This window comes from Salmo salar, chromosome ssa17, assembly GCF_905237065.1.
Source record: "Salmo salar chromosome ssa17, Ssal_v3.1, whole genome shotgun sequence".
NCBI classification, from domain to species: Eukaryota; Metazoa; Chordata; class Actinopteri; order Salmoniformes; family Salmonidae; genus Salmo; species Salmo salar.
The window spans coordinates 69,472,926-69,485,655 of record NC_059458.1 but is presented as its reverse complement, the minus strand read 5'-3'; the positions used below and the strand labels follow the sequence as shown (position 1 = coordinate 69,485,655).

General features: G+C 44.5%; 1 protein-coding gene across 5 annotated transcripts in view; it reads left to right on the top strand.

The window, feature by feature from the left end:
- Positions 1 to 12,730, top strand: part of LOC106592487 (IQ motif and SEC7 domain-containing protein 3) — a 294,872-nt gene that overhangs the window by 129,142 nt on the left and 153,000 nt on the right. For 3 of the 5 annotated variants that reach the window (XM_045700042.1, XM_045700043.1, XM_045700044.1), the window contains exon 3: positions 6,761 to 7,253. The exons of 1 other annotated variant lie outside the window; for it this stretch is intronic. In XM_045700042.1, coding sequence (XP_045555998.1) covers positions 6,761 to 7,253 — 493 coding nt within the window. Of the gene's footprint in view, positions 1 to 6,760; positions 7,254 to 8,288; positions 8,377 to 12,730 lie in introns of those variants that run through there. One more of the 5 variants, XM_045700045.1, reaches the window with a different exon arrangement.

Sequence of the window (12,730 nt, the reverse complement as noted above, 5' to 3'; positions counted from 1 at the left end):
TGTTCTATCAAGTTCATATTTATATCCAAAAACAGCATTTTACAGTGGCGGTGAAATTCAGACAATATTTTCCCTCAAATGCTGCCGGTGAATCAGCGCTACAATTTACAAAATTACTATTCGAAAACATTGGTAAATTATAATATTGTCATTCAAGGAATTATAGATTAACATCTCGTGAATGCAACCGCATTGCCAGATTTCAAAATAACTTTACTGGGAAATCACACTTTGCAATAAACGAGGTGCTATGCTAAGAAAAATAGGCTTGGCGATACATGTTAGCGCCATCTTGGAACCATCTAAAATCAAATATACTATTGTAAATATTCACTTACCTTTGATTATCTTCATCAGAAGGCACTTCCAGGAATCCCAGGTCCACAACAAATGTAGTTTTGTTCGAAAAAGTTAATAATTTATGTCCCAATAGCTCCTTCTTGTTAGCGCGTTCTGTAGGCTACTCAAAATGTACCGAAGCCCGCGGGACTTGTCGCCACGAAAGAGCAAAAAAAAAAGTACTTTCATTCAAACATGTCAAACGTTGTATAGCATAAGTCTTTAGGGCCTTTTTCAATCAGAACTTCAATAATATTCAAGGCGGACGATTGCATTGTCTTATAAAACGTTTCGGAAAGAAAGGGTCCCCACACGCATGCGCGTCATAGTAGACATGGCCATCCGCCTATGACCAACTTTCCAGGCCTCTCGTTCGGTCAGTTTTTACAGGAGAACACTCAAACCACTTTGTAAAGACTGTTGACATCTAGTGGAAGCCTTAGGAAGTGCTAAATGAATCCTAACTCACGGTGTGTTTCATAGGCAAAGTGTTGAAGGTGATTCCACAAATCAGATTTCCACTTCCTGCATGGAATCTTCTCAGGTTTTGGCCTGCCATATGAGTTCTGTTATACTCACAGACACCATTCAAACAGTTTTAGAAACTTTAGAGTGTTTTCTATCCAAATCTACTAATTATATGCATATTCTAGTTACTGGGCAGGAGTAGTAACCAGATTAAATCGGGTACGTTTTTTATCCGGCCGTGCAAATACTGCCCCCTATCCCCAACAGGTTTTAATAAGGGAACAGAAGGGGACTTGGCTGTAAATACAAATAGCAGATACATTCCATTACAGCTGTGCCATTATAGGTTTGAACAACAAGTTTCTCCATGAAGTTAAACTCAGACATCTCAAAATTCACAGTCAAACACAGACTGCGCATCTCGCCCACTTCACACATCAAAGTAGCCCAAGAAACGTTCCTGAATAAATTCCTGATCATCCACATACCTGACGATAACTGCAAGCAGACTGGTGGCACCATAGGTCCCTGAGTGGGGGGGCAATTTTTACCCCCTGGGGCCCAGAGTTTCTCCTTATCTGTTAACCTATTTGGGAAAACTCTGGACCCTATAAGGTATGACAGTGATTCATCAGTTGTAAAAGGTTTTATAAGGGCTATGATGGGACCAGTTTTTCTTAATCAGGTCACATGGATGAAAACCCTGCCAAACTGCAGCAACCTTATACTTATATCATATGAATTACATTTAGACGAGATTAGGAGGGAGATTCCCTCTACCCAGACACAGAGACATCAACTGATAGACAACAGAACTCACAGGGCTGAGCTTGCTTTATGCATGTTTGCATCATGCAGGCTTATGCAGCTGTAGGCCTTATAAAACATTAACTCACATATGTCATCACCATAATGTTGACTGATTCATTCCAGTTAATCATTTTGGGTTGAAAACGTATTGGCAGCCTAGCCAGTCCAATTTTGAATATAAAACAAATTTGATCACATTCACATTTTCTCCTGACACACAAATGGACTATAAATACATAATGTTACTAATTAGTTACCCTGACCAGATGGACAGGGCGCATAGGCTGTATGCATCTGCTATTATTAGTAGCCTACAGTTGATCAGACTGAAAAATCATGAATTCTTTGATCCTAATCCTATGATCGGATGGACAACATGTCAGTTCATATTGCAAAAGCTTTGATTTGTTGGAGGTCATCCTCCGGAAGTAGTCATGATTACCATGTAGGTCTATGGAAGGAGGTGAGGCCTACGAGCCTCCTAGGTTTTGTATTGAAGTCAATGCACCCAGAGGAGGACAGAAGCTAGCTGGCTACACCATGGGGATACCCCAGAGAGTGCTGTTGAAGTTACTATTGACCATTGCAAAACACTGTGTTTTAATCAATTATTTGGTGACATATGAATATATTTAGTTTTATCTAAAAAGGATAACTTTTTTTGTTTTTTTGTTTCACAATTTTAATTTTTATGAAATTTCACTGAGGAGGATGGACCTCCCCTTCCTCCTCTGAAGAGCCTCCACTGGCATATGGAGGGATGGAGGAAGGGGGGTGGGAAGGAAAGGAGGGAGGGAGGGGAAGGAAGGGAAGGTGGGACAGAGGCAAGTGGAGAGAGAGATGGTAGAGGGATTTTGCCTTCACCGCAAATACATGTCTTCTTTCCCTTTTTTAAACTTCTCTTTCACATTGTCCAAGCTGTTTATTCTGCTTTGATCATTTGACATTTTTGCGAGGGGGGCAGGGAGCATTATATATTTGGAGGGAAGAAGGGAGGGAGGGAGAGAGAGAGCTAAGAGGAGAGATGGATTAATAGGGAGAGGAAGAAGAAGTAAAGAGGTAAAGATATAGTAGTGGAGGTGAATAAGGAGTAGAATAGTTTCATATGCAAGCAAACACCTCTGTCTCACTGTGTGCTCTTCTGTTCATCCGTAGCTGCATGGCATCGACATACCTGCCTACATTGTCTGTTTGCTCAACACCTGTCTGTCCTGTTCCCCCTGTAAACTGTATCGCCCCTGTTGTATTCACTATAGTCCCTCCATGTCCTTCCTCTGTTACCCTGTTTATTTAGATATCAATACGCCATATCGATGATCATCAGAAGTACTTTTCTTACTCTTTGAGGGACGAACAACAGGGAACAGAGATTGGATTCGTCACGACAACAAGAGACAACAGAAAAACAGGGAAACTCTTTCTGCAAGAAAATAACTCTCCGTCTCGGGCAGGATGTATTTTTACCCCGAGAGCCCAAGCACACCTGCTGAGTGCCGAGGCGCCCAGGCTTTATTTCTCCATCCATTATTCATACGCCAGCTCCATTATGAGAACACGTCCTGTCCTTATGAAGATACTCTCTGTCTGCCTCACAAGCTGTTCAGTGAAAATGCAGAGCTGTTGTAGAGACCTACAGTATGTGAGGAACAAAGGAAAACAGAATGGGATTTTGTTGGCAATGCACTGCGCATAGATCGTTTGGGTAAAATGTGTTAGGGTGAATGCATTGGCGAGGAAGAGGTCCGCAAACATTGGAACACTGAAGAAGTAAGCAAGTGCACTGTGCTGCATGCACACATACACACACACACACACACACACACACACACACACACACACACACACACACACACACACACACACACACACACACACACACACACGACACAACACTCCAGTCCCCCCTCACTGTGTTCCTTTTCTTCATCTCTGAGGTTTGGGGAATTAGTTCGATTTTTCCATCTTGCTTTGATGATGATGCGGCACCACAGTATGCTGTTTTGACTGCAGCTCTGTATTCGCTGCAAAGCCCTGTTTTAGCACCCTCAGGGGAATCTCCTCTTCCAGTACTCGTTTGCAGCGCTGCATATGTTTTGCTGAAATGTTCAGATTTGTTGCTCACTACGGTCACAGCCACTGTCAAAGAAGAGGAAATGCGATCTCTCCAAAACATGGCCTGAATTCTAAAGATTTCAGAGACATTTAGGGGTAATTTTGCGTCACTGTTTTAATAGTGTATTAAAGAAGAGCTTTAAGCAGAGAGTGTTGTGATACCCCAGGATGGATTCCACCATTTTAAAGGACATTATACTGGACAGTAATACACACACACACACACACACACACACACACACACACACACACACACACACACACACACACACACACACACATACATACAACACATCCCTGCAGTACTGCGGGGATGCCTTTAACACATGCCTGTGTGTGCCTATCTAGCATACCAAAGTCTTTCTTCCTCACTCGCTTTCTATTTTTCTCTCTTTCTCTTGTCCTCTTTCATGTGTCCATGAAAACACACTCATGGGCCTTATCTCAAAGTGTAGAAAACTCCTCAAGTTCTTGAAACTTTCGACCGTAGAGCTACGAAGACGAAGAACCAAACGTAGCACAGAATTCTCTCCGAAAGTACCGAATCATGTGGTTCAGTTCCATTAAACTTCTCTCCGAAAGTACCGAATCATGTGGTTCAGTTCCATTAAACTTCTCTCCGAAAGTACCGAATCATGTGGTTCAGTTCCATTAAACTTCTCTCCGAAAGTACCGAATCATGTGGTTCAGTTCCATTAAACTTCTCTCCGAAAGTACCGAATCATGTGGTTCAGTTCCATTAAACTTCTCTCCGAAAGTACCGAATCATGTGGTTCAGTTCCATTAAACTTCTCTCTGAAAGTACCAAATCATGTGGTTCAGTTCCATTAAACTTCTCTCTGAAAGAACTGAATCATGTGGTTCAGTTCCATTAAACTTCTCTCTGAAAGAACTGAATCATGTGGTTCAGTTCCATTAAACTTCTCTCTGAAAGAACTGAATCATGTGGTTCAGTTCCATTAAACTTCTCTCTGAAAGAACTGAATCATGTGGTTCAGTTCCATAAAATTTCTCCCAGAAGTTGAAACCGGGGGGAAATGAAGGCTTGGCCGTGTCATACATCAATCATCATCTGGCCTTACGTAGATCTAGAACACTAAAGTGGCTCAGCAACTCAGATAAAGACATGAAAAGCTGCCACGATGGAGTTCACGCTTAGTCACTTTCCCTCAGAAATGTAGGCCGACCTATAAAAGTTTTATCAAGAGAACAGTAACACTTCTTTGTCTTGCATTCACACTCCCATAGAAACTTTATGTTACATCTAAGTTATTATTTTTCTCATACTTGGATTTGTGTTTTTCTATCGGAGAACAAGACGTGTTTTATTGGCAGTTCCCGACAGACTGGCTCGTTACTTGTTGTGGCTCACACATTGGACATTGGAGAACCAGTAATATTTTGTAGTGGCTAGAGTGCTGTGATCAGTCTGTCAGTTCCAGAGATGTGATAGGAGATTGTCTGTCAGCAACACTGGGGTTCTGGGCTCCACTATAGGGCAGTGAGAGGCTTTATCAGGCCTTGGCAATTCAGAGAGAGAGAGAGAGAGAGAGAGATTGAGGTTTAGAAAGTAAAGAGGGAGGGGAGTGTGGAGAGAGAGAGAGAGGGTACGAAGAGAGTAAGGAGACTAATGGGAGAAGGATGGGGAGAGCACAAGAAGAAGGTGAGGGAGAGAGAGAGAGGCGTCACTACAGACCCGGGTTCGATCCCAGGCTGTGTCGCAGCCGGCCGCGACTGGGAGACTCATGAGTCGGCACACAATTGGCCCAGCTTCATCCGGGTTAGGGGAGGGTTTGGCCAGCTGGGATGTCCTTGTCCCATCGCGCTCTAGTGACTCCTTGTGGCGGACTGAGCACCTGCACGCTGACTTCGGTCACCAGCTGTACGGTGTTTCCTCCTACACATTGGTGTGATTGGCTTCCGAGTTAAGCGAGCAGTGTGTCAAGAAGCAGTGCGGCTTGGCAGGGTCGTGTTTCGGAGGACGCATGGCTCTCGACCTTCGCCTCTCCCAAGTCCGTACGGGAGTTGCAGCCGTGGGACAAGACTGTAACTACCAATTGGATATCACGAAATTGGGGAGAAAAATGGTTAAAAAGTACAACAACATTTTATTTTTTTAAAGAAAGAATAGACAACATTTGAGAGAAAATGAGAGAGGAAGGGGAAGAACAGATGGTCATACAGAGACGGCCAGCAAAGGAGAGAGGAAGAGGGGAGGAGCAACAGAGTAAGAGAGAGAGCCTCATGGTCCCAGAGTAATATCAGACACTAGCCACCCTGCTGACAGCTGAGTTCCCACTCTGTCAGTCACTCCAACAAACACTGTGACAGTCCCCGAGTCCCCAACAACACAACAGTAGCTACAGTATGCTGTGGTCCTTTGTACAGTGCAATGCCCACAGCAGGTCACACTTCACGGACATCCTCATTCCCTTTCTAAAAGCCAACACACACACACGCGCGCGCTTGTATGCACACACACAATCACAGATGCTCACATGCACACACGTGCTATCCCACACTTGCTAATGCAAGCACACACACACAGGCACTCACACATACACACACACACACACATTCACACACACACCACAGGCTGCCCCTGTGGAGACAGTCTAGGCCTGTACTTACCCTGTAGCTGCATGACTGTATCCCATGTCTGTGTGTCGCTGTCGGATTCCCCCAAAGTTGTTCTTCGTGTGTCCTCATAATAGCTCCTCTGTGTGGTGTTGATGCAGTGTGTCTGTCCTCATTTGAATACTGAAACTGAAATGCACTGTGGTCGTATAGTGTTCTCTGTTCTGTGCTTGTGCTGTCTATACCGGACAGCCTCCGCTGACACACAGACAAACTGACAGACTCCTGTTCTTCTGACCCTGCACACACCTCGTATCACCAGAAACACAGAGAGAGGTTCACACAGAGGTCAAACCCCGTACTACGACCCAGCCAGCCAGCCTGGAGAAGAGGTCAAAGGTCAGCCAGCAGGAAGCAGAACCCTCACTCTGCCGTTTTCTCCTCCTTTCTGCAGCGACGACCTTCCTCCAGACTCACCCTCGGGGGAGGAGGGAAAGAGAGAGGGAGAAGGGGAGCCCCAGCCTCAGGTCCAACCCCAGCAGCATGAGCTCCAAGCCCAGCCCCAACCTGAACCCCAGACTCAGCCTAAACCCGAGGGCACGAGCGTGGGCGAAACACAGCAGGAGGTCACCCCCGCAGCCTCCTGCTCACCTAGCGGAGGGGAACTCGAGCAGGAGGAGCGAGAGCGAGGAGATAAGGCGCAGGAGGAGGAGGAGATAAAGCAGAAAGAGGTGGTGGATTCGCAGCAGGAGCAGCAACATGAGGGAGAGGCAGCAGTAGAGGCTGATGTGGAGGAGGAGGATGGGGCAGAGGCCCGGGGGGGAGCGGCGGGGAGGAGGGCCAGCCTGCACCACACAGCTTCCCCCATGAGGGTGCAGCGCAACGGGGCCTGCTCGCACTCCGCCACCTCCGACTACGAGCTCTCGCTCGACCTCAAAAACAAGCAGGTAGGGTGTGTGGGGGTGGGGGGGGAACGGTGTGATATGGGCGGGGGTAGGGGAGAGGGGGGAGAGGCTTGGGTTGTACTGTATGTCTTGTGGTCTTTGTGGTCGTTTGTTGAGGTTCTGTCTGAGGTCAAGGCTGTTTGTTTTGTCTGTTGAGGCTGTTGTTGTTTTGGTTCACCTGGGATTGTTTGTTTGTTATGGCTGTTTTTTGTGGATTGGCCTCGGCTGGCAGTTGATTGGCATTATTTGCCTTTGAAGTTGGCTCTGCAGGTGTTCTTAGGGTGTTTTGGGTTGTTGAGTCTTGCTGTCTTCTTCATTAACATGAGTCATCATCATCATCACCACTGTCATTTTCACCTTCATTGACATAACATGGCTTTTGTCTTTTGAACAGATGTGGAACAGTGACCTTCCACTGAGGCGGTGTGTGTTTTGTTCTCACAGCACCTTCTTCTGCTGTGTGGCAGCTTGCTGTTTAGTGAATGGCTCACACTGTGTGTCTAAGTGTCTGGGAGGTTTTTAAATTTAGTTGCTTCCCACCGACTCTTTCTCTTTCTCTCACTCACACAATCACACATTCTCTTGTATAAATGATGCATCGTCATGGTAACAGAATGAAGTAATATTCCTGATGGTGGTTGTGCTGCTTGCATGGACTAAACTCATGTTTTCTCTCCTGGTCTGTTTGTCTTATGTTGTTTTCACCTTAACGTCATATGTTCAGAGTTGCCATATGTCTACACTAGAAACTCTACTGTACATTTAGTAAGTGTTCAGGAAATCATCCATGTGTGATGGCCCTGCTAACATACAGAGACCCATCTCCCTGTTCTGTGTCTCACATCTCATTTACATGGTGTGTGTGTGTATGTGCGCGTGGGCATCTGTATGTCAACTCCGTGTGTGTGTGCGTGCCTGTGCTTGTATGTGTGTGTGTGTGTGTGTGTGTGTGTGTGTGTGTGTGTGTGTGTGTGTGTGTGTGTTGTGTGTGTGTGTGTTCTCATCATCCCATTCATCAGAGACGTTGGATTCATCAGACACTCATCTACATATGAGGGGCCTTGACACTGCATATGAGGGGCCTTGACCACCCCATTCCCCATCCCGTCCACTGACCTTCAATCAGGTAACCTTTCCATTCCCCATCTCATCCACTGACCTTCAACCAGGTAACCTTTCCATTCCCCATCTCATCCACTGACCTTCAACCAGGTAACCTTTCCATTCCCCATCTCATCCACTGACCTTCAACCAGGTAACCTTTCCATTCCCCATCTCATCCACTGAGCTTCAACAAGTTAACCTTTCCATTCCCCATCTCATCCACTGACCTTCAACAAGTTAACCTTTCCATTCCCCATCTGGTCCACTGACTTTCAACAAGTGAACCTTTCCATTCCCCATCTGGTCCACTGACTTTCAACAAGTTAACCTTTCCATTCCCCATCTGGTCCACTGACTTTCAACAAGTTAACCTTTCCATTCCCCATCTCATCATCTGACCTTCAACCAGGTAACCTTTCCATTCCCCATCTCCTCCACTAACCTTCAACAAGTTAACCTTTCCATTCCCCATCTCATCATCTGACCTTCAACCAGGTAACCTTTCCATTCCCCATCTCGTCCACTGACTTTCAACAACTTAACCTTTCCATTCCCCATCTGGTCCACTGACTTTCAACCTGTTAACCTTTCCATTCCCCATCTCATCATCTGACCTTCAACCAGGTAACCTTTCCATTCCCCATCTCGTCCACTGACCTTCAACAAGTGAACCTTTCCATTCCCCATCTCATCATCTGACCTTCAACCAGGTAACCTTTCCATTCCCCATCTCCTCCACTAACCTTCAACAAGTTAACCTTTCCATTCCCCATCTCGTCCACTGACCTTCAACCAGGTAACCTTTCCATTCCCCATCTCGTCCACTGAGCTTCAACCAGGTAACCTTTCCATTCCCATTCCGTCCACTGACCTTCAACCAGGTAAGGTAACCTTTCCATTCCCATTCCGTCCACTGACCTTCAACCAGGTAAGACAACCTTTCCATTTCCAGCTCTCACACAGATCATCAGTCACACCTCAAGACCAGAGAAAGAGAAAAAAGAGAGAAACTTGTGAGCGAACAGTGTAGTTCTCAAGGTGTAAAAACAACAACTTGCTGAACCATATACAGTGCCTTCATTTACATGTTAGTCATTTATCAGACACTCTTATCCTCTTAGCGGGATCAAATTTGACAACATCCGGTGAAATCGGAGGGCGCCAAATTCAAAATACAAAATCATAATATTAAACATTCATGAAAATGCAAGTGTCATACATGATTCTTTAGCTTAGAATCTTGGTAATCTAACTGCGCTGTCAGATTTCAAAAAGGCTTTACGGCGAAAGCATAGCATTCGATTGTCCGAGGACAGCGCCCCATGTCAACATATCTTTCAAACCAGCACTGGTGACACAAAATCATAAATAGCGATAAAATAAATCACTTACTTTTGAAGATCTTCCTCTGGTTGCAATCCCAAGGGTCCCAGCTACACAATGAATGGTCATTTTGTTCGATAAAGTCCTTCTTTATATCCCAAAAATGCCGTTTAGTTGGCGCCGTTGAATTCAATAATCCAGTCTTTCAACATGCATGAAAAAGAATTCCGAAATGTTACCGGCAAAGTTCGTCCAAACGATGTTTTTTATTATTCCTCAGGTTGTCTAATATCTAAATAAACAATAATATTTCAGACGGAGAATAGTATGTTCAATAGCAAAGGAAAAGAACGAAGAGCGTGCCCACGTTCACACGCGCCATAAGACTACTTTTGCCCTGGCGCTCTACTTGGAACGACAACAAATACTTCTTCATTTTTCAAAAAAACAAGCCTTAAACCTTGTATAAAGTCTGTTGATATCTAGTGGAAGCCATAGGAACTGCAATCTGGGAGGCGGAAATAAGATCTTTCAATAGCATTGCATTGGAAGTCATTCCAAGCTCAAAAAAAATAATTTTCAGAATAGATTTTCCTCGGGTTTTTGCCTGCTATATCAGTTCTGTTATACTCACAGACATTATTTTAACAGTTTTAGAAACTCAGAGTGTTTTCTATCCAATCCTAGCTTCTAGGCCTGAGTAACAGGCAGTTTACTTTGGGCACGTCAGACAGGCGGAAATTCAGGAAACTAGCCTTACTCGCAGAGAGGTTAACCAGAGCGACTTACAGTTAGTCGCCCTAATTCACCCCTTATCACCCTCATCCTCTCCCCTATTTCACCCCTACTCTCCCTCATCCTCACCCCTGTTTCACCCCTTATCTCCGTCATCCTCACCCCTATTTCAACACTACTCTTCCTCATCCTCACCACTATTTCACCCCATATCATCCTCATCCTCACCCCTATTTCACCCCCTATCTCTCTTACGCTAACGTCTAGTCCTTATTAAGATTTAACCCCCCCCACCTCGTCACTCTTTTAATCTCTCTTGTAAAGATGATCTCCTTCACTGCCTTCCTCTCTGTGAGTCAGCATTGCTTCACATGTCTGATGTGTTAGATTGATCTTCTGTCCGGAGAGAGGAACACCAGATGAGGTTTCATTTCACAGCCTACGGGTGGGGAGTAGGTCCTGCCACAGATTAGCGTGAGAGTGATCCCATCACATGAACGATACCTTGATTACTGCAGCAACAGCCCCTAAGGCTGTTTATACAGGTGAAGTTGGAAGTTTACAGACACTTAGGTTGTAGTCATTAAACCCGTTTTTCAACCACTCCACACATTTCTTGTTAACAAACTATAGTTTTGGCAAGTCGGTTAGGACATCTACTTTGTGCATGACAAGTCATTTTTCAAAAAATTGTTTACAGACAGATTATTTCACTTATAATTCACTGTATCACAATTCCTGTGAGTCAGAAGTTTGCATACACTAAGTTGACTGTGCCTTTAAACAGCTTGGAAAATTCCAGAAAATTATGTCATGCTTTAGAAGCTTCTGATAGGCTCATTGACATCATTTGAATCAATTGGAGGTGTACCTGTTGATGTATTTCAAGGCCTACCATCAAACTCAGTGCCTCTTTGCTTGACATCATGGGAAAATCTAAAGAAATCAGCCAAGACCTCAGAAACAAAATTGTAGACCTCCACAAGTCTGGTTCATCCTTGGGAGCAATTTACGAATGCCTGAAGGTACCACTTTCATCTGTACAAGCAATAGTACGCAAGTATAAACACCATGGGACCACGCAGCCATCATACCGCTCAGGAAGAAGACGCGCTCTGTCTCCTAGAGATGAACGTACTTTGGTGCGAAAAGTGCAAATCAATCCCAGAACAACAGCAAAGGACCTTGTGAAGATGCTGGAGGAAACCGGTACAAATGTATCTATATCCACAGTTAAACAAGTCCTATATCGACATAGCCTGAAAGGCTGCTCAGCAAGGAAGAAGAAGCCACTGCTCCAAAACCGCCATAAAAAGCCAGACTATGGTTTGCAACTGCACATGGGGACAAAGATTGTACTTTTTGGAGAAATATTTGGCCATAATGACCATCGTTATGTTTGGAGGAAAAAGGGGGAGGCTTGCAAGCCGAAGAACACCATCCCAACCTTGAAGCACGGGGGTGGCAGCATCATGTTGTGGGGGTGCTTTGCTGCAGGAGAGACTGGTGCACTTCACAAAATAGATGGCATCATGAGAAAGGACAATTATGTGGATATATTGAAGCAACATCTCAAGACATCAGTCAGGAAGTTAAAGCTTGGTCGCAAATGGGTCTTCCAAATGGACAATGACCCCAAGCATACTTCCAAAGTTGTAGTAAAATGGCTTAATTAAGGACAACAGAGTCAAGGTATTGGAGTGGCCATCACAAAGCCCTGACCTCAATCCCATAGAACATTTGTGGGCAGAACTGAAAAATCATGTGCGAGCAAGGAGGCCACTAAACCTGACTCAGTTACACCAGCTCTGTCAGGGGGAATGGGCCACAATTCACCCAACTTATTGTGGGAAGCTTGTGGAAGGCTACCCGAAACGTTTGACCCAAGTTAATCAATTTAAAGGCAATGCTACCAAATACTAATTGAGTGTATGTAAACTTCTGACCCACTGGGAATGTGATGAAAGAAATAAAAGCTGAAATAAGTCATTTTCTCTACTATTATTCGGACATTTCACATTCTTAAAATAAAGTGGTGATCCTAACTGACCTAAGACAAGGAATTCTTATTAGGATTAAATGTCAGACATTTTGAAAGACTTAGTTTAAATGTATTTGACTAAGGTGTATGTAAACGTCTGACTTCAACTGAATGTGCTCACGTAGAGAGTTTTCATAGGCAAAATGCCATAGTATATTGCTCACTCTATATTTAACGTAAAGGTTTTTCAGAGCCAACATTTTGGTATTTGGCTATATAAGTATTGTATATTAGTACAATCATAGTTAATCATGACCAGGACATTGGTAGTGTTCAC